This window comes from Zophobas morio, unplaced genomic scaffold (assembly GCF_036711695.1).
Source record: "Zophobas morio isolate AGI-343-1 ecotype UQ-CSIRO unplaced genomic scaffold, CSIRO_AGI_Zmor_V1 ptg000016l, whole genome shotgun sequence".
NCBI classification, from domain to species: domain Eukaryota; kingdom Metazoa; phylum Arthropoda; class Insecta; order Coleoptera; family Tenebrionidae; genus Zophobas; species Zophobas morio.
In genome coordinates, this window is record NW_026972121.1 from 1,532,131 (window position 1) to 1,559,791 (window position 27,661).

At 29.9% G+C, this 27,661-nt stretch overlaps 2 protein-coding genes and 1 long non-coding RNA gene across 4 annotated transcripts; 2 read left to right on the plus strand and 1 right to left on the minus strand.

Annotated features, from left to right (window-relative positions):
- Positions 1–292: 292 nt before the first annotated feature.
- Positions 293–1,325, plus strand: LOC135129474 (uncharacterized). Its single transcript, XR_010280587.1, has 2 exons — positions 293–486; positions 538–1,325. It is a non-coding gene; the product is annotated as an uncharacterized LOC135129474 (long non-coding RNA).
- A 13,291-nt stretch (positions 1,326–14,616) lies between these two features.
- LOC135129528 (multivesicular body subunit 12B) lies at positions 14,617–22,337 on the minus strand. Of its 2 annotated transcripts, none has more exons than XM_064056693.1 (7): positions 22,034–22,337; positions 21,761–21,856; positions 21,556–21,697; positions 21,285–21,510; positions 15,199–15,473; positions 15,051–15,151; positions 14,617–15,006 (listed from the first exon to the last, which is right to left on the minus strand). In XM_064056693.1, the coding sequence occupies exons 2-7, from the start codon at positions 21,830–21,832 to the stop codon at positions 14,920–14,922; spliced, it is 903 nt and encodes a 300-aa protein (XP_063912763.1). In that variant the 5' UTR covers positions 21,833–21,856; positions 22,034–22,337; the 3' UTR covers positions 14,617–14,919. The 2 variants fall into 2 exon arrangements, with proteins under 2 accessions (XP_063912763.1, XP_063912764.1); XM_064056694.1 differs by lacking the exon at positions 22,034–22,337 and adding an exon at positions 21,912–22,027.
- A 443-nt stretch (positions 22,338–22,780) lies between these two features.
- LOC135129366 (putative nuclease HARBI1) lies at positions 22,781–24,561 on the plus strand. Its single transcript, XM_064056516.1, has 4 exons — positions 22,781–23,224; positions 23,319–23,969; positions 24,020–24,145; positions 24,427–24,561. The coding sequence occupies exons 2-3, from the start codon at positions 23,390–23,392 to the stop codon at positions 24,130–24,132; spliced, it is 693 nt and encodes a 230-aa protein (XP_063912586.1). The 5' UTR covers positions 22,781–23,224; positions 23,319–23,389; the 3' UTR covers positions 24,133–24,145; positions 24,427–24,561.
- Positions 24,562–27,661: the final 3,100 nt, after the last annotated feature.

The window sequence follows — 27,661 nt, forward strand, 5'->3', positions numbered from 1 at the left end:
ATAATATCTTTTTTGCGCTGCCATAGTTGTAATTGACATTTTACGTTGACACGTGGCGTGTCGTAATGGCAATGAAAAAGGATCTAGCGCCGCAAAATACAAACGAGGAATTTAAGCTTTGAAAAAATAAATTGATTATCACAAAGTAATTACGACTAATTGATAATCATGTATCTAAAGTTATTATAACAAAAAGTGGCTCGAAATTTTAAAAAAGCGCAATTTAAGTTGTAATCTTAAATAGGGGAATTTGTTCAAATTTTGGATTGGTAGTAATTTGACAGTTGACACTACTAGATGGTTTACGTTGTTGACAGCATTATGTTATTAGTGTTTGTTAGTAGTTCTTGCTTATTAAAAAAACCGTTTAAACTTGACGTTATTCACACTATTCGCGACCTCAGGCTGATGATAATCACAAGATTGCGAAAAAACGTACTATTTATTGAATTGTATAACAAGAAAAAAGAAACTAAACATCTGGAGGTAACAACTTACTTATTGTTATTAATAAAATTAATGGTAAAATTATTGCAGTTCGCGAACGTGAAATTTCCCTGTACATCTTTGAATGCAAGAGATGAATTCTTGTTTTGAACATTCATCGACGCAGTCGAAGTAGAAGGTCCATGAACGTCTCCGGCATTTAAGTTTTCAACCGATGGCTCCCAAGTACACTTTGATGTGGACGGTAGAGGGTTGTCAAGGGATGATCTTGAAGAAGACCCAGTGGTTAACTGCTCAGCTATAGCAATTTTGTCGCGGAGGGACTGTTCAATATAGCCTTCTGCTACAGTGGATGATTTCCATCCCCCAATACGTTTAATTCCCAGAAAATCAACACCTTTTGCCGCCAACAATGTTGCACTGCTTCTTCTGAATGAGTGGCCTGTATAACTTTGCGGGTTGGGTAGTCGAAGGAATTCAGCAATTTTCCGAGGCATAGTGCCAAACGTATTCATTCCCACTGGTTGTCGCGAGCATTTGTTATTACCGTAAAATAAGAAAAAACGTTGATGTGGAGTATTTGGTGGTCTTAATTCGTAATACTTGCGAATTACCAACAGCCATTGCTCATTGTTTATAACAAAGGTGCGATTAGTTTTATTTTTTGTGTTGCATAATGTCACAACAATTTGATGCGGCATGAACGTAACATTATCTGTCAGAAGATTTGTAAGTTCCATCCGTCTGCAAGCTCCAGATATTGCAATGATCAGAGCAGTCTACAACATAATACTAATTTTAGATCTTTGTTTAAAAATTTTATGTCTGTATTGTAGTAAATTACTGTATGTATAAATAAAGTTAAAATTACGTTTGTACCTTAATCATTAAAAACCTCTCGTCTGGAGCTGTATTTAAAAATGTTTCCACTTGGGACTCTGTCAGTATTTCAGACTTCTTAGGCTTGTAATTGTCATTCTGCCGTTTTAAAAACGTTGTTAATTTATGAAATTTCGAAAGATCTATGTTATTTTTGAGGCCAAGAGTAGTTTTCAAAATTGAATATATTGTCCACAGTGTGGAAGCTTTCATAATTTCCGACTTGATTTGGAAATAGGCCAAAAGCGTTGTTTCCGAAAATTCACGAATTTCATTTTCTTCGCACCATTGAATGAATTTGTGATATTCTGCCTCATACCGACTTGCGGATTTTGTAGGCAACAAATTTGATGTTGCTTTAGCAGCAATTTGCTGAATATGTGGAGGAATTTCCATTTCAACTTTGAAATTCAAAATCTAGCCCGGACAAATTGACAATTTGGTATTTGACGTATTTGGTGATAAATTCAATACCAACATAATTTCGGTTCAATAATATTTATTCTTTTAGCGATTGAAAAATATCATTTTTTCAAAAAGGCAGCGCAAAAAATATTGTATGATACTCGTGTGAAAACTCCATTGCATTACTCACTTACATACAGCGCTCGACTGCGTCTCGCGCCGTATTCCCGTTCGTAATGCAATGGACTGTTTTCAACACTTGTAACATAAATAACTATTTTGACGCGTTTCGAGCATAATTTCTTGCTGTTTCAACTTTCGAATTCTCAGTTTTTCGAAATTTTAGTTTGGGAATTTTTAGTTTACTCCTATTTATTATTCAATTTTTGAATTTTGCAATTTCTCGGTTTTTCAATTTCTCGGTTTTCAGTTTTTCTCTTCAATTTTTCGATTTTTAAATATTTCGATTTTTCAATTTTTCACTTTTATAAACTCTTTATTTGTCGATTTTTCAATTAACTGATTTTTCAGGTTTTTTGGTTTTTCAATTTTTCTATTTTTTCAGGTTTTGATTTTCCAACTTCACTTTTTTTATTCTTCGATTTCTCAATTTTTCAATTCTTTCGATTCTCACTTTTTGGATATTTCAGTTTTGTGATTTTTCAATTTTTCTATTTTTCAGGTTTTGATTTTTCAACTTCACTTTTTTGATTCTTCGATTTCTCAGTTTTTTAATTTCTCAGTTTTTGGACATTTCAGTTTTGGGATTTTTCAGTTTACTTGTTATTCAATTTTTCGATCTTACGATTTTGTAGGTTTTGGGATTTTTCAGTATTTCTGTTCTTCGACTTTTCCATTTTTGCCTTCGGGATTTTTCGATGTGTCGACTTTTTACTTTTTCGATTTTTAAATTTTTGATTTCTCAATTTTTTGGTATTTTAATTTTTCAATATTTAAAATTTTTAATTTTTCGATTTTTCATTTCAGCTCTTCCATATTTCAATTTTCCAAATGTTTCGATTTCTTAATCTTTCGATTTTCCGACTTCCCGGTTATAGATTTTCTGTTTTTCAATTGTCGTTTTTTCAATTTTAGATTTTTCAGTTTGTTGATATTTTAATTTTTCAATATTTATAACTTTACATTTTTCGATTTCTCGATTTTTCAGTTCAATTCTTCGATATTTGAATTTTTCAAGTTTTCGAATTTTTCAAATGTTCTGATTTCTTAATCTCTTGATTTTTCGACTTACCGATTTTAGATTTTCTGTTTTTCAATTTTGTCATTTTGTCAAATTTTCGATTTTTTAATTTTTCAAATTTGACTTTTATAAACTGTCAATTTTTCAATTTTTCAATTACTCGATGTTTTGATTTTCACATTTCTTGACCTTCGAGTGTTTCAATTTTCCTATTCTTCAATTCTTTAATGTTTTGATTTTTCAATTTTTCGATTTTTAAATATTTCGATTTTTCAATTTTTGACTTTTATAAACTCTTTATTTGTCGATTTTTCAAGTAATTGATTTTTCAGGTTTTTTGGTTTTTCAATTTTTCTATTTTTTCAGGTTTCGATTTTTCAACTTCACTTTTTTGATTCTTCGATTTCTCAATTTTTCAATTTTTTAATTTCTCAGTTTTTGGACATTTCAGTTTTGGCATTTTTCAGTTTACTTGTTATTCAATTTTTCGATCTTACGATTTTGCAGGTTTTTGATTGTTCAATTTTTCGATTTTTTTAAGGTTTCGATATTTCGACTTCACTTTTCGATTCTTGGGATTCTCAGTTTTTGGATATTTCAGTTTTGGGATTTTTCAGTTTTTGTTTCATTTTTCAGTTTTTCACTAGTTCAGTTTTGGGATTTTTCAATATTTCTGTTCTTCGACTTTTCCATTTTTGACTTCTGGATTTTTCGATGTGTCGACTTTTTAATTTAAAATTTCAGATTTTTCGATTTCTCGATTTTTCATTTCAGCTCTTCCATATTTGAATTTTTTAAATGTTTTTTAATTGATTTAATGATATCTTAATCTAAGAATCAAAAAATCGAAAGTGGAAAAATCGGAAATTCTAAAATTGAAAATCGAAATAAAAAAAATTCGAAAAATGGAAAAATCGGAAAATTAAACCATCGAGACATAACATTTTAAAATCCAGCAATGGAAAAATTCCCAAAATTGAAGTGTTGAAAAGCTGAGAAATCGAAACATGGGATTATGAAAAAATAAAAAAAGTAGAAAAATTGAAAAGTTTTAAAGACTGAAGAATCGAAAACTCGAAAAATCAAAAATCGAAAATTAGACACATTGAAAATTCGAGTATCGAAAACCAAAAAGTAAAAAAATTGAGAATCCTAAAAATTGAAGAACGGAAAAATGGAAAAATCGGAAATTCAAAAAAATCAAAACTCGAAAAACGAAAATTTGGTGAAACAAAAAATCGTAAATTCAAAAGTCTAAATATCCAAGAATCGAAAAATGAAAATTCTAAAATTGAAAAATCGAAATTAAAAAAATTCGAAAAATGGAAAAGTCATAAAACCGAGAAATAAAAACATTGAAAAACTGAAACATCGAGATATCGAAACATCGAAAGGTCGAAAAATTGGAAAGTAGAGAAGTCGAGAAATCGACAAACCGAAAAATCTAAAATTAAAAATGTATTGAAAAATTTAAAAATCCAGCAATGTAAAATTTCCCAAAGTTGAAGTGTTGAAAGCCTGAGAAATTGAAAAGTTTTAAACATTGAAAAACTGAGAAATCGAGAAATGGAAAAATCGAAACATGGGATTATTAAAAAATTTAAAAATCGAAAAACTAAAAGACAGCGAAAAAATGAAAAATCGAAAAACTGAAAATTTGGGAACCGAAAAGTAAAAGTATTGAAAAGTCTAAACGACCGAAGAATTGAATAACTGAAAATTCGAGTATCGAAAATTAAAAAAACCAAGGTTCAGAAAATCGAAAAGGAAACGACGAATTGAAAATTCGAATATCGAAAAAGAGAAAATTCGATGAAACAAAGTAAACAAACCGAAAACTCAAAAGTCTAAAAATCGAAAATCAAAAATTTCGAAAAATCCAGGAATCGAAATGTCGAAAGTCGAAATATCGGAAATTCTAAAATCGAAAAATCGAAATTAAGAAAATTCTAAAAGTGGAAAAATCGAAGAACCGAGAAATCGAAATATTGAAAAATTCATATATCGAGATATCGAAAAATCGACAAATTTCCAAAACTGAAATGTTGAAAAGTTGAGAAATCGAAAAATTTTAAACATTGAAAAACCGAGAAGTCGAAATTGAAAAATGTAACATTTAAAAAATCGAAAAATTGGAATATCGACAAATCGAGTGGTGGAAAATCGAAAACATTGTAAAATCTTCTGTGAAATCAAAAAATTCGAAAATTGAAATATCGTGAACTCGGGAAATTAAAAAATCGTACAGTAAAAAAATTGAAAAATCGAAAAACCGAAGATTTGATTTGAAAATTTGGGAAATCGAAAAGTAGAAGACTGAAGAATTAAAAATTCGAAAAATTAAAAATCGAAAAATAGAACGATTGAAAATTCCAGTATCGAAAATCGAAAACTAAAAAAATTGAGAAATCTAAAAATTAAAGGATGGTCACAAAATTTTTAAAGCGAAAATTTAAAAATTCGAAAATCGATTTTTCGACTTCCTGGTTTTAGATTTTCTGTTTTTTAATTATCGTTTTTTCAACTTTTCGATTTTTAAATTTTAGATTTTTCAGTTTTTTGATATATTCATTTTTCAATATTTAAAGTTTTAGATTTTTCGAATTGTCAATTTTTCATTTCAGTTCTTCGATATTTCCGTTTCTCATGTTTTCGAATTTTTCAAATGTTTTGATTTCTTAATCTATCCATTTTTCGACTTCCCGGTTTTAGATTTTCTCTTTTTCAATTGTCGTTTTTTCAAATTTTTTGTTGTGTTGATTGTTTTACTTTTTCGATTTTTAAATTTTAGATTTTTTAATTTTTAAAATTTTAAATTTTTCGATTTCTCGATTTTTCAGTTGAGTTTTTCGATATTTCAATTAATCGATGTTTTGATTTTCCCATTTCTTGACCTTCGAGTGTTTCGATTTTCCTGTTCTTCAGTTCTTGAATCTTTTGATTTTTCAGGTTTTTGATTTTTCAATTTTTCGATTTTTTAAGGTTTCTATTTTTCGACTTCACTTTTTTTATTTTTAGATTTTTCAGTTTTTAGATATTTCTGTTTTAGGATTTTTCAATATTTCAGTTCTTCGGCTTTTCTATTTTTGACTTCTGGATTTTTCGCTGTGTCTACCTTTTTACTTTTCCGATCTTTCAATTTTTGGATTTTTAAATTTTAGATTTTTCAATCTTTTGATATTTTAATTTTTCAATATTCCTTAATCTTTCGATTTTTCGACTTCCTGGTTAGATGTTCTGTTTTTCAATTTTTCGATTTGTTAATTTTTCATTCCCGATTTATTTTCTAATTTTCTATTTTCAATTTTCCAAATTTGACATTTAAACTGTCAATTTTTCGATTTTTCAAATAATCGATGTTTTGATTTTCCGATCTCTTGGCATTCGATATTCCTGTTCTTCAATTCTTTAATTTTTCGATTTTTCATTTTCTAGTTTTTTAAGGTTTCGATTTTTCGACTTCACTTTTTGGATTTCTCGAGTGCTCAATTTTTCGACTTTTTAGTTTCTCAGTTTTTGGATCTTTAGTTTTCGGATTTTTCAGGTTTTCCATTTTTCAGTTTTTCTTTCATTTTTCAGTTTTTGGATATATCAGTTTTGGGATTTTTCAATATTTCGATCCTTCGACTTTTTGATTTTTGACTCCTGGATTTTTCGATGTGTTGATTATTTTACTTTTTCGATTTTTCAATTTTTCGATTATTAAATTTTAGATTTTTTAATTTTTAAAATTTTAGATTTTTCAGTTCAGTTCGTCGATATTTGAATTTTTCAAATGTTTCGATTTCTTAATCTTTCGATTTTTCGACTTCCCGGTTTTAGATTTTCTGTTTTTCAATTGTCATTTTGTCAAATTTTCGATTTTTTAATTTTTCAAATTTGACTTTCATAAACTCTCAATTTTTCGATTTTTCAATTAATCGACGTTTCGATTTTCCCATTTTTTTGACCTTCGAGTGTTTCGAACTCCAAAACACCAAAATTCCAAAATTACGAGTTTCAGAGATTCCGAAATTCCAAAATTCCAAGATTGCCAGATTGCAAGATCCCAAAATTTCAAATTTCCAAGATTTCAAGATTCCAAAATTCCAAAATTTCGAATTTCCAAAATTCCAAGGTTTCAAGATTCCAATATTTCAAAATTCCGATATTCTAAAAATTCACAAAATACGAAAATTCGAAAATCAGAAAATCCAAAGATCCAAAAACCCAAAAATTCAAGAATCCAAAAATATCCAGAAATCCAAAAATTCAAAAATCCAAAAACCCAAGTACGGAAGTTAAAAAATTGAAAATTCGAAAAATCTTGAAATTGAGATATTGAAAATAAAAAAAATGGAAAAATCGAATAACCAAAAAGCCAAAAATTGAAAATAAATACGAAAAATTGAAAATTCGAAAAAATATATTAAAAGATAGGAAAATCGATGAATTGAAAAATAGAAAAAATCAAAAATCGAAATGACAAAATTGAAATATAAATATAATATTTTTCAAATCTGCTACCAAAAAATTAGAAAATCCAGCAAACCAGAAGTTACAAAGTCGAAAAATCAAAAAACGTCGACATCGAAACTTCAAAAAAATTCAAAAGTTCACAGAATCTAATATCCGAAAATAAAAAAAAAACAAAATATGCAGAAATAAAAACATCCAGAAACCCAAAAATCCAAGAACCTAGAAACCCAAAAATTCAGAAATATAGCAATCTATAATTTCAAAATTTCACAAGATTTTAAAATTCCAAAACTCCAAAATTCCAAGATTTGAAAATTCTACTATTCCAAAATTACGAGATTGCGAAATTTCGAGATTCCTAAATTTCAAAATTCCCAGATTGCCAGGTTCCAGGATTCCAAGATTCCAAAATTTAAAATTTCCATAATTCCAAAATGGGAAAATCGAAAAACGTGACGTCGAAATCTTGAAAAATACAAGAATACAAAAATTGAAAGATAGAAAATTTGAGTCGAAACATCGAAAACTCGAAAAAATAAGATCAAAAAGTCGGAAAATGGATGAGTTGCAAAATAGAAAAATCAAAAATCGAGATGACATAAAATGAAATATCGAATAATCTAAATCGAAAAGTCGAAAACTCAAAAAGTTGAAGAGTCGAAATATATGGAAAAACGTGAAATCGAGAAATCAAAACTTCAAATCGAAACTTCGAAAGAGCGAGCAATTGATAAACCGAAAAAATCAAGGAACTGAAAAATTCGAAAAATCGAAATACTGAAAAATTAAAAGATCCAAACTCGAAAAATAGAAAAATCGGGAAATTGAATTATCTAAAAATTGAAAAATCATTTTTCAAATTCGATTTTTCGATTTTTTTTATCGCGACATTGGAATATCCAAATATTGAAAAATCCAAAAGTGGAAAACACAAAATTTTGAGAAAATGAAAAATCGAAAGGCGAAAAACTGAAAATTTGAAAAATCAAGAAACTGTAGTATAGAAAATGGAAATATTTCAAAAATCGAGAAAGCGAAAAATTCAAAAGAAGAATCAAAAACACAAAAAATCGAAAATCGAATCGAACCGAATATCGAAAAACAGAAAAAGGGGAAAAGCGACAAATATATTATTTGAAATTGTAAAATATAAAAAAATCGAAAAATCTAAAGATTGAATTTTCATGTTCTTTAGTTCTTTAATTTTTTGATTTTTCAGGTTTTTGACTTTCCAATTTTCCATTTTTTCGTTTATTGATTTTTCTGTTTTTCCAATTTTTCAATTTTTAACTTTTTGTTTGTCGATTTCTCTATTTTTCGACTTCATCACTTTTCGATTTCTCGTTCTTTTGATCTTTCAATCCCAATTTTTCAAATTTTTAAGTTTTTTGATTTCTCGATTTATCGAGATTTGGATTTTTCGATATTTTGATTGTCTATTTCTCAATTTATAAATTGTTCAATTTTTAACTTTCCGATTTTGTCCTATTTCGGTCTCTCAATTGTTCGACTTTTCGACTTCACGATACCTTGATCTTTTGATTTTTCGAATTCTCAGTTTTTCGAAATTTTAGTTTTGGGATTTTTCAGTTTACTTGTTATTTAATTTTTCGATCTTACGATTTTGCAGGTTTTTTCAAGTTTTCAATTTTTTTAAGGTTTCGATATTTCGACTTCATTTTTTTGATTTTTCGATTTCTCAGTTTTTGGACATTTCAGTTTTGGGATTTTTCAGTTTACTTGATATTCAGTTTTTTGATCTTACGATTTTGCAGGTTTTTGATTGTTGAATTTTTCGATTTTTTTAAGGTTTCGATATTTCGACTTCATTTTTTTGATTTTTCGATTTCCCAATTTTTCGATTCTTCGGATTCTCAGTTTTGGGATTTTTCAGTTTTTCGATTCGTCAGTTTTTCTTTCATTTTTCAGTTTTTCGATATTTCAGTTTTGGGATTTTTCAATATTTCTGTTCTTCGACTTTTCCAATTTTGACTTCTGGATTTTTCGATGTGTCGACTTTTTACTTTTTCGATTTTTAAATTTTAGATTTCTCAATTTTTTGGTAGTTTAATTTTTCAATATTTAAAATTTTAGATTTTTCGATTTCTCGATTTTTCATTTCATCTCTTCCATATTTGAATTTTTCAAATGTTTTTTAATTGATTTAATGATTTCTTAATCTAAGAATCGAAATATCGAAAGTGGAAAAATTGGAAATTCTAAAATTGAAAAATCGAAATAAAAAAAATTCGAAAAATGGAAAAATTGGAAAATTGAACCATCGAGACATAACATTTTAAAATCCAGCAATGGAAAAATTCCCAAAATTGAAGTGTTGAAAAGCTGAGAAATCGAAACATGGGATTATGAAAAAATAAAAAAAGTAGAAAAATTGAAGTCTTAAAGACTGAAGAATCGAAAATTCGAAAAATCAAAAATCGAAAATTAGAAACATTGAAAATTCGAGTATCGAAAACCGAAAAGTAAAAAATTGAGAATCCTAAAAATTGAAGAACGGAAAAATTAAAATCGGAAATTCAAAAAAATTAAAACTCGAAGAACGAAAATTTGGTGAAACAAAAAATCGGAAATTCAAAAGTCCAAGAATCGAAAAATGAAAATTCTAAAATTGAAAAATCGAAATTAAAATAATTCGAAAAATGGAAAAGTCGTAAAACCGAGAAATACAAATATTGAAAAACTGAAACATCGAGATATCGAAACATCAGAAGGTCGAAAAATCGGAAAGTAGAGAAGTCGAGAAATCGACAAACCGAAAAATCTAAAATTAAAAATGTATTGAAAAATTTAAAAATCCAGCAATGTAAAATTTCCCAAAATTGAAGTGTTGAAAACCTGAGAAATTGAAAAGTTTTAAACATTGAAAAACTGATGAGAAATCGAGAAATGGAAAAATCGAAACATGGGATTATTAAAAAATTTAAAAATCGAAAAACTAAAAGACAACGAAAAAATGAAAAATCGAAAAACTGAAAATTTGGGAATCGAAAAGTAAAAGTATTGAAAAGTCTGAAAGACCGAAGAATTGAATAACTGAAAATTCGAGTATCGAAAATTAAAAAATCAAGGTTAAAAAAATTCGATCAAACAAAGTAAACAAACCGAAAACTCAAAAGTCTAAAAATCGAAAATCAAAAATTTCGAAAAATCCAGGAATCGAAATGTCGAAAGTCGAAATATCGGAAATTCTAAAATCGAAAAATCGAAATTAAAAAAATTCTAAAAATGGAAAATCGAAGAACCGAGAAATCGAAATATTGAAAAATTCATATATCAAGATATCGAAACGTCAAAAAGTCGAAAAATCGACATTTAAAAATTACTTTTTCGATTTTTCAATTTTTGGATTTAAAAAAATCGTAAAATCGAAAAAAAAGGAAAAATTGTAATTTCGAAAAATTACAACTTAGAAATCCAAAAATTGCAAACCTGAAAAAATTAAAAATTGGAAACAGAGGAACTGGAAAATCGAAGATGGCAAATTTGAAAAATTGAACAAACGAAAAATTATAGAAGAGAGAATCTAAAAACCGTTGAAAAATAAAGGCAATGGAAAAACAAAAAATTTTAAAATAAAAACGAGAAAATGAAAATTAAAAAATCGGGAAAATGAAACAAAAAACAAGAACTTGAAAAATTGAGGATACGAAAAATTAAAAATTGAGAAACTGATAAATCGAAAAACGAAGATCTGTTATTTCCAAAAATTACAATTAAGAAATCCAAACACTGCAAAACTGAAAAATTTTAAAATTGGAAACCGAGGAATTGAAAAATCAAAGACTTAAAAGTTGAAAAATTGAATAAACAAAAAAGTGTGATATAAAAACGAAAAAGTGAAAATTAAAAAATCTGGAAAAAATATAAAAATCAAGAATCTGAAAAATTGAAAATTCGAAAAATAAAAAATTGGGAAACTGCAAAATCGAAAAAAGGAAAATTTAAATAGATATAGAAAAACTGAAAAAAATAAAGTTTAAAAAGTAAAAAATGACGAAACACTGGAAAATGGAAAAATTAAAGAAAATGGAAAAAATTGTGATTTCAAAAAATTGTAAAATCGAAGAAAAAGGGAAAATTGTAATTTCGAAAAATTACAACTGAGAAATTCGAAAATTGCAAACCTGAAAAATTAAAAATTGGAAACAGAGGAACTGGAATATCGAACATTGAAAATTTGAAAAATTGAACAAACGAAAAATTATAGAAGAGAGAAACCGTTGGAAACTAAAGGAATGGAAAAACGAAGTTTTAAAATAAAAACGAGAAAATGAAAATAAAAAAATCGGGAAAATGAAACATAAACAAGAACTTGAAAAATTGAGGATACCAAAAATTAAAAATTGAGAAACTGAAAAATCAAAAAACGAAAAATTACAGTTGAGAAATACAAAAATTGTTAAACTGCAAAATTTAAAAATCGGAAACAGAGGAACTGGAAAATCAAAGACTGAAAATTTGAAAAATTGAACAAACGACAAATTTTGATGCAAAAACTAGAAAATGAACATTAAAAATGCGAGAAAATGAAACATCAAAATCAAGAATTTGAGGAATTAAAAAAAACGGAAAATTACAACTGAGAAATCCAGAAATTGCAAAAAACAGAAAAATGGAAAAGCGACAAATACATTAATTAAAATTGTAAAATATAAAAAAATCGAAAAATCTAAAGATTGGATTTTCCTGTTCTTCAGTTCTTTAATTTTTCAGGTTTTTGACTTTTCAATTTTTCGATTTTTTAAGGTTTCCAATGTGTCTACATAATTATTTTCGGTTTTTCAATTTTTGGATTTTTCAATCTTGTGATATTTTATTATTTTTCAGTATTTCTTAATCTTTCGACTTCCTGGTTAGATGTTCTGTTTTTCAATTTGTTAATTTTTCATTCCCGATTTATCCAGATTTGATTGTTCAGGTTTGCGATTTATCAGTTTTTCAATTGTTATTTTGGCCTATTTCGTTTTCTCAGTTTTTCCAGTTTTCCATTTTTTCGTTTATTGATTTTTCTGTTTTTCCAATTTTTCAATTTTTAACTTTTTGTTTGTCGATTTCTCTATTTTTCGACTTCATCACTTTTCGATTTCTCGTTATTTTGATCTTTCAATCCCAATTTTTCAAATTTTTAAGTTTTTTGATTTCTCGATTTATCGAGATTTGGATTTTTCGATATTTTGATTGTCAATTTCTCAATTTATAAAAATATATATATATAAACTTACCGATTTTGGCCTATTTCGGTCTCTCAATTGTTCGACTTTTCGACTTCACGATACCTTGATCTTTTGATTTTTCGAATTCTCAGTTTTTCGAAATTTTAGTTTTGGGATTTTTCAGTTTACTTGTTATTTAATTTTTCGATCTTACGATTTTGCAGGTTTTTTCAAGTTTTCAATTTTTTTAAGGTTTCGATATTTCGACCTCACTTTTTTGATTTTTCGATTTCTCAGTTTTTGGACATTTCAGTTTTGGGATTTTTCAGTTTACTTGATATTCAGTTTTTTGATCTTACGATTTTGCAGGTTTTTGATTGTTCAATTTTTCGATTTTTTTAAGGTTTCGATATTTCGACTTCACTTTTTTGATTTTTCAATATTTCAATTCTTCGGCTTTTCTATTTTTGACTTCTGGATTTTTCGATGTATCGACTTTTTACTTTTTCGATTTTAAAATTTTAGATTTCTCAATTTTTTGGTATTTTAATTTTTCAATATTTAAATTTTTTGATTTTTCGATTTCTCGATTTTTCATTTCAGCTCTTCCATATTTCAATTTTTCAAATGTTTCGATTTCTTAATATTTCGATTTTTCGACTTCCCGGTTTTAGATTTTCTGTTTTTCAATTGTTCTATTTTTAAATTTTAGATTTTTCAGTTTTTTGATATTTTAATTTTTCAATATTTAAAATTTTAGATTTTTCGATTTCTCGATTTTTCATTTCAGTTCTTCGATATTTCAATTTTTCAAGTTTTCGAATTTTTCAAGTGTTTCGATTTCTTAATCTTTTGATTTTTCGACTTCTCGGTTTTAGATTTTCTGTTTTTCAATTGTCATTTTGTCAAATTTCGTTTTTTTAATTTTTCAAATTTGAGTTTTATAAACTCACAATTTTTCGATTTTTCAATTAATCGATGTTTTGATTTTCCCATTCTTGACCTTCGAGTGTTTCGATTTCCTGTTCTTCAATTCTTTAATTTTTCAGGTTTTTGATTTTTCAATTTTTCGATTTTTTAAGGTTTCTATTTTTCGACTTCACTTTTTTGATTTTTCAATATTTCAATTCTTCGGCTTTTCTATTTTTGACTTCTGGATTTTTCGATGTGTCTACCTTATTACTTTTTCGATTTTTAAATTTTAGATGTTCTGTTTTTCAATTTTTCGATTTGTTAATTTTTCATTCCCGATTTATGGAGATTTGATTGTTCAGGTTTTCGATTTATCAGTTTTTCAATTTTTTATTTTAGCCTATTTCGGTTTCTCAGTTTTTCCAGTTTTCCATTTTTTCGTTTTGTAATTTTTCCGCTTTTCCATTCGTCAATTTTTAACTTTTTGTTTGTCGATTTCTCTATTTTTTGATTTTTCGACTTCATCACCTTTCGATTTCTCGTTCTTTTGATCTTTTAATCTCTCAATTTTTCAATTTTTCGAATTTTTGATTGTCAATTTCTTAATTTATAAATTGTTCAATTTTTAACTTTTCGACTCCACGATTTCTAGATCTTTTGATTTTTCGCTTTCTCGATTTTTCGTTATTCGGTTTTTAAATTTTAGATTTTTTGAATTTTACATTTTTTCGATTTTCTGATGTTCCATTTTTCGATTATTTTTGTTTTTCATTTTTTTTCACCCTGTCAATATCATACAAAAATTGTCACTAAAAACATTAAAAATTCACACAAAATAGAACAGTGCCCAACCAAATCGCGTCTGAACGCTTAGAGTCGACATTCGCCTGAGCGCGCTCTGGTCTATAGATCAAACAAGTTCTCAGGCGACGAGTTGTAGTCAAACAAGTTTTTTTATTGGCATCGACTATTTAAATTTGGCGCTTGAGGACTCCAATGTCAATAAGAGTGGTTTTGCAAAATCAGCCTGTATGTCGCATCTATATTAATCTATGCTTTTGCATTGACGTTTCGAAGTGATGATTTCTTGGTTGCCTATATTCTAGGGAAACAACTGGTAAATCTCTCCAAACCCTCAACGTACATAAATATTTTATTAATATAAAACATTGGCACTAAAATAAAATTAATGACAATAATATGACGCGTCGCAACTCTAATGGGCACTTATTAAGTATACATACTATCCAACTTGAAATATTCGTATGACTTTGAAATCACTCTCCTTGCTAACTCTTAACAATAATGACTATTACACACCTTTAAATCTCTATACGTAGTTATAATAAAATAGTACAAACAATGAACATCGTTAAAAATAACCATATTAACTAATTACATTAAAACACTCCCTAACTTCAGTTCCTTTATTACTCAAACCCCTCAAGTCTGCCTCTCCACGTTAAACGGGTAATCATACTCGTTCAAAATCTGTTGCATAGTCTTCGCCTTAATAACCGGAAACTGAAACTACAAAAACCCTAATCACAACCCCTAAACCACCTTAAACTCACCCTGTCGGCAGTCGTCGAGTTCAAAAATTTCGGATTCGGTATAAATGGCACCCCATCTAAATTACTAGTAGTGCTACCACTGAGGGTTGACGTAGTGGACCCTATGGCAAAACCGTCAATTGTGCGTTGTTTTGACTATTGTTGTTACCTTGATGTGGTACTGGGGGCGCTGGAGGCTTAGGCGCCGGTCGCGACGGTCCCGTGGGATAACCCGGAGGTTTGAGTATTTCGTAATCATGGTCGCCCCCGTCGCTCGCGATGCTGGGGTACATGGGGGCGCCCCCGGTGATGGGAGGGGCGGGTCTGGGGGGGCGGTCGGGAGGCGAGGGGGCGACGTTGTAACTGCGGCCGTTTGCGTCGGGGCTGCTTTGACTGTCCTGGACGTTGCCCATTTTGAAGCAGACGGTGACGCCGTTGAGTTCACTGGAAAGGGGTTGCGTAAAAATTTATAACGTTCTTTGTAGCTAACGGAATCCGGCTAATTTACATTCCGCCCACTTCCAGTTAGTTTAATGACAACGACATACTCATTCTTTTATTTACTGAATGTGATTGCGGTTGTATAAAGTTCTATTACAAACAAAAGAAGTTTGAGGTCCAAATTTAACAGTTAGTGAGTCATGCTCCTAGCGGTAATTTATTTGGTTGTTTAATTTGTTTAGTCATTGTGAATTAACGGAGTTAATTAATTAAGACGAGGCGAAAAATATGGGAGTTTGCGAAATTTCTAGCGTTGCTTCATTTAAATAAATTCCAATGCGAGATTTATTTGATGATGAGAGTGGTAGTCATGGGGAGTTTGGATTAGTCATCAATCTCCATTTAAAGCTTGTAAATCAATTATTTTTTTAAACGGACGCGACCTGATAAAATTGTGTCGCTTTTAAAATAAAAAGTTGGTCGGTTATTTCGACTAAACTTCCCTCGCCCCTAAAGTTCAGCCTAACAAGATTTTCAGTTTTTTGTTTCTTCAAATTTTCGGTTTTTTCAATTTTTCGATGTGCGATTTTTCATTATTTTTTATTCTTCGATTATTAATTTCTCAATATTTTGTTCCTTTTTGATTTTTAATTTTTTCGATTTAATTTTTCAATTTTCGATCTTTCTATATTTCAGTTTTTGGTGTTACCATTTTGACGATTTCATAAATTTTCGTTTTCATAATTTTTCGATTTTCCAATTTTTCGAACCAAAAAATGAAAAATTGCAACATTGTAAAACAAAAATGAAAAAAAAAACGAAACACTATAAAATGAAATCTTTGAAAAATTCGAAATCAAGAATAGATTTTTAAAATCAAAGATTGAAAATTTAAAGAATCGAATAAGTGAAAAATTATAAAACCGAAAGAAACATTGAAAAAATAAAAAATCGGGAAAATGAAAAATAAAAATCACTCAGAACTTGAGAAAACGAAAAACTAAAAATTGAGAAACTGATAAATCGAAAAACGAAGATTTGTAATTTCCAAAAATTACAACTAAGAAATCCAAAAATTGCAAAGTTGAAAAATTGAATAAACAAAACAGTGATATAAAAACGAGAAAGTGAAAATTAAAAAATCTGGAAAGAAAAAATCAAGAATTTGAAAACTTGAGGGAACGAAAATTTGAAAATTCGAAAAACTGAAAAAATCAAAGTTTAAAAAGTCAAAAATGATGAACCCGAAACACTGAAAAATGGAAAAAACAAAGAAAATGGAAAAAATTGTGATTTCAAAAAATTGTAAAATCGAAGAAAAAGGAAAAATTGTAATTTCGAAAAATTACAACTGAGAAACCCAAAAATTGCAAACTTGAAAACATGAAAAATTGGAAACAGAGGAACTGGAAAATCGAAGACTGAAAATTTGAAAAATTGAAAATTCGAAAAATAAAAACAAAAAGGAAAATTTAAACAGAAATAGAAAAACTGAAAAAATTAAAGTTGAAAAAGTTAAAAATGATGAACCCGAAACACTGAAAAATAAAAAAGAAAAATCAAAGAAAATGGAAAAAATTGTGAGTTCAAAAAATTGTAAAATCGAAGAAAAAGGAAAAATTGTAATTTCGAAAAATTACAACTGAGAAATCCAAAAATTGCAAACCTGAAAAAATTAAAAATTGGAAACAGAGGAACTGGAAAATCGAAGATTGAAAATTTGAAAAACTGAACAAACGAAAAATTATACAATCTAAAGAACCGTTGAAAAATAAAGGAAATGGAAAAACGAAAATTGTTTAATTAAAAAAGCGGAAAAATGAAACATCAAAATCAAGAATTCGAGAAATTAAAAAAAACGGAAAATTACAACTGAGAAATCCAAAAATTACAAAACTGAAAATTTTAAAAACTGGAAACAGAGGAACTGAAAAATCAAAGATTGAAAATTCGAAAAATTGAACAAATGAAAAATTATTGAATCTAAAGAACTGTTGAAAAAATAAATAAAATAGAAAAACGAAAAATTTGGATATAAAAACGTGAAAATGAAAATTAAAAAACCGGGAAAACGAAACATAAAAAAGACAAGAACTTGAAAAATAGAAATTGATAAATCGAAACACGAATAATTGCAACTTCGAAAAATTACAATTGAGAAATCTAAAAATTGCAGAACTGAAAAATTTAAAAATTGAAAACAGAGAAACTGAAAAATCAAAGATTCAAAATTTGAAAAATTGAACAAACAAAAAATTATTGAATCCAAAGAAACTGTGAAAAAATAAAGGAAATGGAAAAACGAAAAATTTTGGCATAAAAACGAGAAAATGAAAATGAAAAAAATCGGGACAATGAAACAAAAGATAAGAACGTGAAGAATTGGTAAAAAGAAAAATCGGGAAATTAAAAATTGAGAAACTAATAAATCGAAAAACGAAAATTTGTAATTTCGAAAAATTGAATAACGAAAAAATTTGATATAAAAACGAGAAAATGTAAATTAAAAAATCGGGAAAATGAGATGTAAAAATCAAGAACTTGAGAAATTGAGAAAACGAAAAATTAAACATTGAGAAACTGAAAAATCGAAAAACAAAAACTTGTAATTTCGAAAAATTATAATTAAGAAATCCAAAAATTGCAAAAATGAAAAAACGAAAGTGTGACAAAAACGAGAAAATGAAAATTAAAAAATCTGGAAAATAAAAAATAAAAATCAAGCATTTGAAAAATTGGGGAAGGAAAAATTTTAAAATTCGAAAAATAAAAAATTGAGAAATTGAAAAATCGAAAATCTAAAAATTGCAAAACTGAAAAATTAAAAAATTGGAAACAGAGAAACTGAAAAATCAAAGATTCAAAATTTGAAAAATTGAACAAACAAAAAATTATTGAATCCGAAGAAATTTTGAAACAATAAAGGAAATGGAAAAACGAAAAATTTTGGTATAAAAACGAGAAAATGAAAATTAAAAAATCGAGAAACCGATAAATCGAAAAACGAAAAATTACAATTGAGAAATCTAAAAATTGAAGAACTGAAAAATTAAAAAAATGGAAACAGAGAAACTGAAAAATCAAAGATTCAAAATTTGAAAAATTGAATAAACAAAAAATTATTGAATCCAAAGAAACTTTGAAAAAAATAAAGGAAGTGGAAAAACGAAAAATTTTGGTATAAAAATGAGAAAATGAAAATTAAAAAATCGGGACAATGAAACAAAAGGTAAGAAGGTGAAGAATTGGCAAAAAGAAAAATCGGGAAATTAAAAATTGAGAAACTAATAAATCGAAAAACGAAAATTTGTAATTTCGAAAAATTAACTGACAAATTTAAAAACTGAATAAATGAAAAATTATAGAATCTAAAGAAACGTTGAAGAAATAAAGGAAATGGAAAACGAAAAAATTTGATATAAAAACGAAAAAATGAAAATTTAAAAATCGGGAAAATAAAAATCAAGAATTTGAAAAATCGAAAAACGAAAAATTACAATTGAAAAATTCAAAAATTGTAAAACTGAAAATTTTAAAAAATGGAAACAGAGGAACTAAAGAATCAAAGATTGAAACTTTGAAAATCTGAACAAACGAAAAATTATAGAATCCACAGAAACGTTGCAAAAATAAATGAAATGGAAAAACGAAAAAATTTGATATAAAATCGAGAAAATGAAAATTAAAAAATCGAGAAACAGATAAATCGAAAAACGAAAAATTACAATTGAGAAATCTAAAAATTGCAGAACTGAAAAATTAAAAAAATGGAAACAGAGAAACTGAAAAATCAAAGATTCAAAATTTGAAAAATTGAACAAACAAAAAATTATTGAATCCAAAGAAACTTTGAAAAAAATAATGGAAATGGAAAAACGAAAAATTTTGGTATAAAAATGAGAAAATGAAAATTAAAAAATCGGGACAATGAAACAAAAGGTAACAACGTGAAGAATTGGCAAAAAGAAAAATCGGGAAATTAAAAATTGAGAAACTAATAAATCGAAAAACGAAAATTTGTAATTTCGAAAAATTAACTGAAAATTTTAAAAACTGAATAAATGAAAAATTATAGAATCTAAAGAAACGTTGAAAAAATAAAGGAAATGGAAAAACGAAAAAATTTGATTTAAAAACGAGAAAATGAAAATTAAAAAATCGGGAAAATGAAACGTAAAAATCTAGAACTTGAGAAATTGAGAAAACGAAAAATTAAACATTGAGAAACTGATAAATCGAAAAACAAAAACTTGTAATTTCGAAAAATTACAATTAAGAAATCCAAAAATTGCAAAACTGAAAAATGTAACAATTGGAAACCGAGGAATTGAAAACTCAAAGATTGAAAATTTGAAAAAACGAAAAAGTGTGATATCAAAACGAGAAAATGAAAATTAAAAAAGCTGGAAAATAAAAAATAAAAATCAAGAATTTGAAAAATTGGGGGAAAGAAAAATTGAAATAGAAATAGAAAAACTCAAAAAAATTAAAGTGAAAAAGTCAAAAATTATGGACCCAAAACATTGAAAAATGAAAAAATTGAAAAATCAAAGAAAATGGAAAAAATTGTTATTTAAAAAATTGTAAAATCGAAGAAAAAGGAAAAATTGTAATTTTGAAAAATTACAACTGATACAAAAACGAGAAAATGAAAATTAAAAAAACGGGAAAATGAAACATCAAAATTAAGAATTTCAGAACTTAAGAAAACGAAAAATTACAATTGAGAAATCCAAAAATTACAAAACTGAACAATTTAAAAATTGGAAACCGGGGAATTGAAAAATCAAAGATTGAAAATTTGAAAAAACGAAAAAGTGTGATATAAAATCGACAAAAAGAAAATTAAAAAATCTGTAAAATAAAAAATAATTGAAAAATTGAAAAAACGAAAGATTTAAATAGAAATAAAAATAAAGTTAAAGTTGAAAAAGTCAAAAATTATGACGAAACTTTGAAAAATGGGAAAATGGATGAATTGAAGAAATTGGAAAAACGAAAAACTGTGACACCAAAAAACTGGTCGAAGGTAAATAAATCTAGATTTTTCGGAAAATTATAACACTCGACTTTGCGAATTTTACTTTTTATGATAACCCTTATAAGTTAAAATATGGAGTGGGTCGTTGTTGATATTAATTTATACAATAAACTACCTCATTTATTATTATTTTTTGAGTCACCTGTATAAGTAATTCTAAAATCTATGACTTCTATGAGTGATAAACCACAATTACACAGTAATGAAATTTTGCATAGTTCAGAGAGAATTTATTCGGCAAAATTTTGAGATGACGTCATCCCGTTGTTGGTGGGGATGTTTATCTGTCCAATAAAAATTCAGACAGACGGAAACGGGAGACCTATTGTTTCTTTTGTACACTAGGAGTCATGAAACGTCGTAATTTTGTAATAAAAATTCCAAACTGCGCATTTTTAACAACCAAACTAATATTTACTGAGACAATTAAACCCATTGTTGCAAAAAACGAGCGCTAAACATAAATGAGCCAAAATCAATAAACTTACAACTTGTAATAATTCCACCATGACAACTTTTATGACATATAACGCGTATCCCCATTATTTACCCAATATTATTTGTTTTATCTAACATCTGAATGCACTTACATCACATAAACACATATAAAAAACGATAAAGTAAATTGGAACAGAGATAACTTAAAATAATACACAAAACAACACAGACTGAATTAATTCACTTTCCCACAACCACATCAAATTCATAACCCTGAACAACAATTACCACGACCTTGACTCTATCAATTTACAAAGCAAACGACAAAAACTCACCCAGCGAGTTTAAACCCTTCAGGAGCCTTCTTCAATCGACTACAAACAATAATATCAGTAATGGCAACTCTTGTCTCTCTTAGATCCACTAATTTGTAACAGAGCTGCTTCTTCTTCCACGCTCTTTGTTCACTATCGACAGTTCTATTCAACAAACTAAAACCAGCCGGGGGGTTAAATTTATCAGTCAGGACGAAAATCTCCTGAATCACTAAATTGGGGAGACCTGTAAGACACAGCTGTATTTAAGTTGGTGTAAACACGTCCGTACCTTCTGTCTTTGAAACGCACAAATACCTAGCCGAACTACTTTTAAAAATTGAGCTTTCTCTTAAATCGGCATCTTGGTCCTGGTCGTACGTTCTACTAATGGGGTGAAAACCCTTGGGGCATTTGTCTAAGTTTTCGACAATCTGGAGAGGTTATGTTAGGTTGATTGTCTTTCTATTATTAATGATAATGATAAAAGTACTTACTCGGATGGCTGTGATCGGCCTGTCGTTTGGTAAAACATTCAGTACTTTAGTCTCTGCAGAGGATTTTAACATTGTATTCAGTCTTCAGGGGTGTCTCTACAAAAAACAAAGACAACAGTCACGAACTGACAACAAAACCGCAACCTCGCACCTTCCATCGCACACAAATAGCGAAATGTTTAAACAATCTATTAATAAAATATTAGTCAATAAAGCCGAACGGTGACGCAATTTTCGAAGATGCTCTTTCTACTTTTTAACAACTGCACCTACCTTCACTCGCAATTTTGACCTTGTGGGAGTTGCTCCTTCTATTAATAAATTATTCGTCGAACATGGTAGAAACGGCAGTAGTTGGGGATGTTTTGATATGTTTTGAGCGATTCTTGCGGTTTTGTCTTATCTTATCTTAGTTTGAACGGAGAACAATTGAACGCCCGCACGATTAAAATTGCAGCGGCGACTGGATGAAATTAGTCATTTCGTAAGCAACCAATCCCGGCTTTTTCTGGGTTAATGGGCGCTTAAATGGTTTCAAAGGGCATCACCCGCATTTCCGGGCGACGTCTTGCGGTTTTTAAAAGGCTTCGAGACGAAGATTTCGCAAAAACGGGGTTGGGGTGAACGGGATTTTTTTCGCAGGTTGGCGACACTGGGTGGGTTTTTTTAAGCAAAATTATTTATTTATGGATGGAGTATCGTGGGACTATTGATTTTGTGGCCAGTTTGTTCTTTTTTAAGAGTTTTCAGGGTTGTTTCAGCGTATATTTGAGTTCCTTGTTTTGACGACTAAATTATAATTATCTATTAATGGGCTAAATATGTGGAATTTATCCGCTTTTTCACCGTTATTTTAAAAAAACAAATCTTTTGGTGACAAGTGTGACTGCACACATTTTTTTACAAATTAGCTCCGCCCCTTTCGCTCCGACAACGAATGAAAAATTCATCACATTTGAGGTTATTTTTTTTTTAAATACATAGGCCCGAATTCAGCAACCATTATTAAATTTAGCAACCAGTGGTTAAATCTGTAAATAGGGTTGTCTAACTTTGACCTATTCAGCTGCCTCTTTTAGCGCTAAACAGGGCATTTTAGCGGCGGACGAACTGTCAATTTAGCAACGCTATTTAAACGCGGGTAGGGGCATGTTTACAGCCGTTGTTAGTGAAAATGGCGGGGTTCGCACGAGACATCGAAGACGTTGTTAATATTCGCGAAGGATTCGGTGTGAATGTTGAACATGTTCGACATGTGAGACCGCGCAAAGATCCGTTTGAGGAGTATAGTGATCGCGAATTTCGCAACCGTTATCGGTTGACGAAAGACGCTGTACACTTCGTGATTGATTTGGTGCGAGGAGATCTGGAACATCTTTCGGATCAAGCCTTGAACATTTCTCCAGCTCTCCAGGTACTGGTGACTGAGGTATTTTGCTAAAGGATGCTATCAAACAGAGCTAGGTAAGTTTCATTCAATATGTAACTAAAGTGTAAGTGAAATTAACGTTATGTTTGTGAAAAGGTATTTTGTATTGCCCTTGATTTTGTGTCGCAGGCGATCTGCATGGGATTAGCCAACCGTCAGTGTCACGAATTGTACACCGGGTGTCACGAGCTATTGCAGGAATGTTACCACGTTTTGTTCATTGGCCTCAGGATATAGAGAGGGTGAAACAGGATTTTTACGATGTGGCCCACTTTCCAAACATCGTTGGGTGTGTTGACTGCACACACATCAAGATTAAAAATCCGGATGGTTCTCGCCCTTTATTGTACTGTAACCGCAAGGGATTTTATTCGGTCAATGTACAAGTTGTGTGTGATGCTACCAGTCGCATTACACATATTGTCGCTCGATGGAGAGGCAGTGTTCATGACTCCAGAATCTGGAATAACTGCACCCTGAAGGATGACTTTGAGCACGGCAGAAAGACAGGCATTTTATTAGGTGACAGTGGATATGCATGCACACCATACATGCTCACGCCTCTTCTGAACACCCACAATGCAGCAGAAGAAGCATACAATAGAGCGCACAAAGCCACACGTGTGACAGTGGAGTGCTGTTTTGGAAGATGGAAATCCATGTTTCGAGCTCTCCAGAACAACATGCAAGTGTCACTGGATACCGCAAAAGCCTGCATATCAGCCATAGCAGTGCTATACAACATCAAGCTCAGTTATGATGACAACTTTGAATATGATGGTAAGAATTTATTTAGTAAAAATAATATATTAATAAAAACACAAATGCAGATAATGAGGATATCGAAGATGAGGAGCCTGTAGAAGAGGAGGCGGTAGTAGCAGAACAAATGGCTGGAAATTTGTTCCGACAACAATTTATTCGCCAACATTTCCAACGGTAGATGTGATCTGCAGGTTTGTAAAATAGCAGTCTTATAGAAACACTTTATATATGCAAACAATTAATTAATTTAACAATACAATACTTTAACAAATAAGTTATAATTATTGTTCCTTTTGTTTGTTCAGCATATCTATTTTTAATTGTTTGGCTTTGAGTTTTAAATTTAAAAGGTCCAATTCTTTAAAATAAATGGCTCTTTCCATTTCAATTTTTTGCTCTATATGTCGCTCATGCAACTTGAGCATGCTCTCTTCAAATTCACTCATCGGCTTTTTCCGTTTGTTTCGTTTAGGGGTGGCAGGAGCGACTGGTCTCACTGGTGTTGCAGACGGCGACAAGGAAGGTGTTTCTGCATGCAACGGTTCAGAAACACTAGAAACGTATTTTATGTTGTATTTTAACTTTTCAATATATAATTAATTACATACGTTTCTGTTATTTCAATTTCTCCCGTTATGGGATCTATTAGCCCCGTATATTCTTTGGGGGCATTGGCCATCTGAGGTCTGACAACTTCAGTGGCGGTCTTTCCCTCTGAATCATATGCAGATACATCTGCAGTAAAATCTACTGCAGATATATCTGCAATGATCCAGTCCAAATCTGTTGGATCTTCAGCAGAGGAAGGACCGCCACCGGTTTGATGTTGTGACCTTCGGTAGGCTGCAATTGTTGTTTTGGCATGCTGCTTTAACCGAAAGTACAGCATCTTCAATTTTGCTGGCTCTCTATACTGCCCCCGCGCCCTGAATTTTTCGGCCAATGCCTTCCACAGTTGTTGTTTCTTTATATTAATTCGCGGATCGCTTGCTTTCGATTCCAAAATTTCGGAATTGTCTGCCACAAATTGGACGAGGAACATCTTATCCTCCTCGGAAAAATTGCCCCCTCTGACGCGCTTATCCTTTTTTGCGGACATCTACGTCAAAAGCAATAAATACGAACGGGATAATAAACTGCCGTATATGCTTACTTTTGTAATTATTGCTGTATTAAGTATAGAAAACAACAGAAAAATTAAATTGTCGTTTTTGCGGCAATTTCAAACTGTCAAATTTGACAAGATACGCGACGTTGCCAAGTTGTTTATACGGCGCTGGCATTGCTAGCTAACAACGATCCTAAAATGAGTGCTGAATAGGACCGTTGCTAAAACCGTATCTAAGCGTTAGCAGCGCTGTTAACTAAACACGGCTTAAACATGAAAATAAACATGGTTGCTGAATACGGGCCATAGTTTTCTTTCAACAACTTTTTTAATTAAGCTCCGCCCTTCGACTAACGACGAATAAAAAAAGTCATAATTGAGACGAGGGCGGGGTTTGTCTTTCGCTTTTCTTTGTTAATATATGTACGAAGTTTTCTTTTAATGACAAGAAACAAAACATGCTTAAAAATGGTAAATTTTTAGAGAAATGTGGAGCATAAAATTGACCATTTTAAATATGTTTTCATTTTCTTGTTGTAAAAAGAAGACTAATTGTATAAAGAAAAAAGAAAATGAAAAACATAAGCCCCACCCACCCACCCTATCTCGATTGTGACGATTTTTTTTATTCGTCGAGAGTCAGGAGGGGCGGGGCTTGAGTTTAGCCTTTTTTCCTGTAGATACGTAATCGCATTTTCACAAAATAGTTAAAAACGTATTGAAAATGGTAAATTTTTGTCGGGAAATATTGATTTTACAATTAAGCTCCGCCCCTCGCTCCGACAACGAATGAAAAATTAATAACATTCGAGATTGGGGCGGGCGGGCGGGGCTTTTTTTTTCTTGACATACATAGTTTTCTTTAAACAACACGATACTTAAAACAAGTTTCACGTGGTAGATTCTTGTGGACAAATAAGCATTTTGTAATTAAGCTCCGCCCCTCGGCTCACGACGAATAAAAAAAGTCACAATTGAGACGAGGGCGGGTGGGCGGGGCTTGTACTTTGCTTTTCTTCGTTAATATATATGCGTAGTTCTCTTTTCATGACAAAAAACAAAAAATATGCTTAAAAATGGTACATTTTTAGAGAAAAGTGGGACATAATATTGACCATTTTAAACATGTTTTCAGTTTCTTGTTGTGAAAAGAAGACTAATTGCATGAAGAAAAAAAATTAAAAACATAAGCCCCACCTACCCACCCTATCTCAATTGTGACGATTTTTTCTTATTCGTCGTGAGTCAAGAGGGGCGGGGTTTAAGTTTAGGCTTTTTTCTGTAGATACGTAATCGCATTTTCACAGAATAGTTAAAAACATATTGAAAATGGTAAATTTTAGTCGGGAATTATTGATTTTACAATTAAGCTCCGCCCCTCGCTCCGACAACGAATGAAAAATTCATCACATTTGAAGTTGGGGCGGGCGGGTGGAGCTTTTTTTCTTGACATACATAGTTTTCTTTCAACAACATTATACTTAAAACATGTTTCACGTGGTAGATTCTTGTGGAGAAATAAGCATTTTGTAATTAAGCTCCGCCCCTCGGCTCACGACGAATAAAAAAAAGTCACAATTGAAACGAGGGCGGGTGGGCGGGGTTTGTGTTTGACTTTTGTTTGTTAATATATGTACGCAGTTTTCTTTTCATGACAAGAAACAAAAAATATGCATAAAAATGGTACATTTTTAGAGAAATGTGGGGCATAAAATTGACCATTTTAAACATGTTTTCAGTTTCTTGTTGTGAAAAGAAAACTAATTGTTTAAATAAAAAAAACTGAAAAACATAAGCCCCACCCATCCACCCTATCTCAATTGTGATGATTTTTCCTTATTCGTCGTGAGTCAGGAGGGGCGGGGCTTAAGTTTAGCCTTTTTTTTCTGGGATACGTAATCGCATTTTCACAAAATAATCAAAAACATATTGAAAATGGTAAATTTTTGTCGGGAAATATTGATTTTTCAATTAAGCTCTGCCCCTCGCTCCGACAACGAATGAAAAATTCATCAAATTAGAGGTGGGGCTTTTTTCTTGACATACATAGTTTTCTTTCAACAACATGATACGTAAAACATTTTCACGTGGTAGATTCTTGTGGAGAAATAAGCATTTTGTAATTAAGCTCCGCCCTTCGACTCACAACGAATAAAAAAAGTCACAATTGAGATGAGGGCGGGTGGGCGGGGTTTATATTTTACTTTTCTTTGTTAATATATGTACGCCGATTTCTTTTCATGACAAGAAACAAAAAATATGCGTAAAAGTGGTACATTTTTAGAGAAATGTGGGGCATAAAATTGACCATTTTAAACATGTTTTCAGTTTCTTGTTGTGAAAAGAAGACAAATTGTATAAAGAAAAAAAATTGAAAAACATAAGCCCCACCCGCCCACCTTATCTCGGTTGTGACGTTTTTTTTTTATTCGTCGTGAGTCAAGAGGGGCGGGGCTTAACTTTAGCCTTTTTTTCTGTAGGCACGTAATCGCATTTTCACAAAATAGTTAAAAACATATCGAAAATGGTAAATTTTTTTTGGGAAATTTTAATTTTACAATTAAGCTCCGCCCCTCGCTGCGACAACGAATGAAAAATT

What these genes read in the sequence shown, in the direction of transcription:
- LOC135129528 (XM_064056693.1), bottom strand. Translation starts at nt 21,832, where the DNA reads ATGTTAAAATCCTCTGCAGAGACTAAAGTACTGAATGTTTTACCAAAC. An exon ending in GGCCGATCACAGCCATCCGA is followed by an intron (nt 21,698 to 21,760) that starts GTAAGTACTTTT and finishes TAACCTCTCCAG; the next exon opens with ATTGTCGAAAACTTAGACAA. An exon ending in GTGCGTTTCAAAGACAGAAG is followed by an intron (nt 21,511 to 21,555) that starts GTACGGACGTGT and finishes TGTGTCTTACAG; the next exon opens with GTCTCCCCAATTTAGTGATT.
- LOC135129366 (XM_064056516.1), top strand. Translation starts at nt 23,390, where the DNA reads ATGTTACCACGTTTTGTTCATTGGCCTCAGGATATAGAGAGGGTGAAA. An exon ending in TGACAACTTTGAATATGATG is followed by an intron (nt 23,970 to 24,019) that starts GTAAGAATTTAT and finishes ACACAAATGCAG; the next exon opens with ATAATGAGGATATCGAAGAT.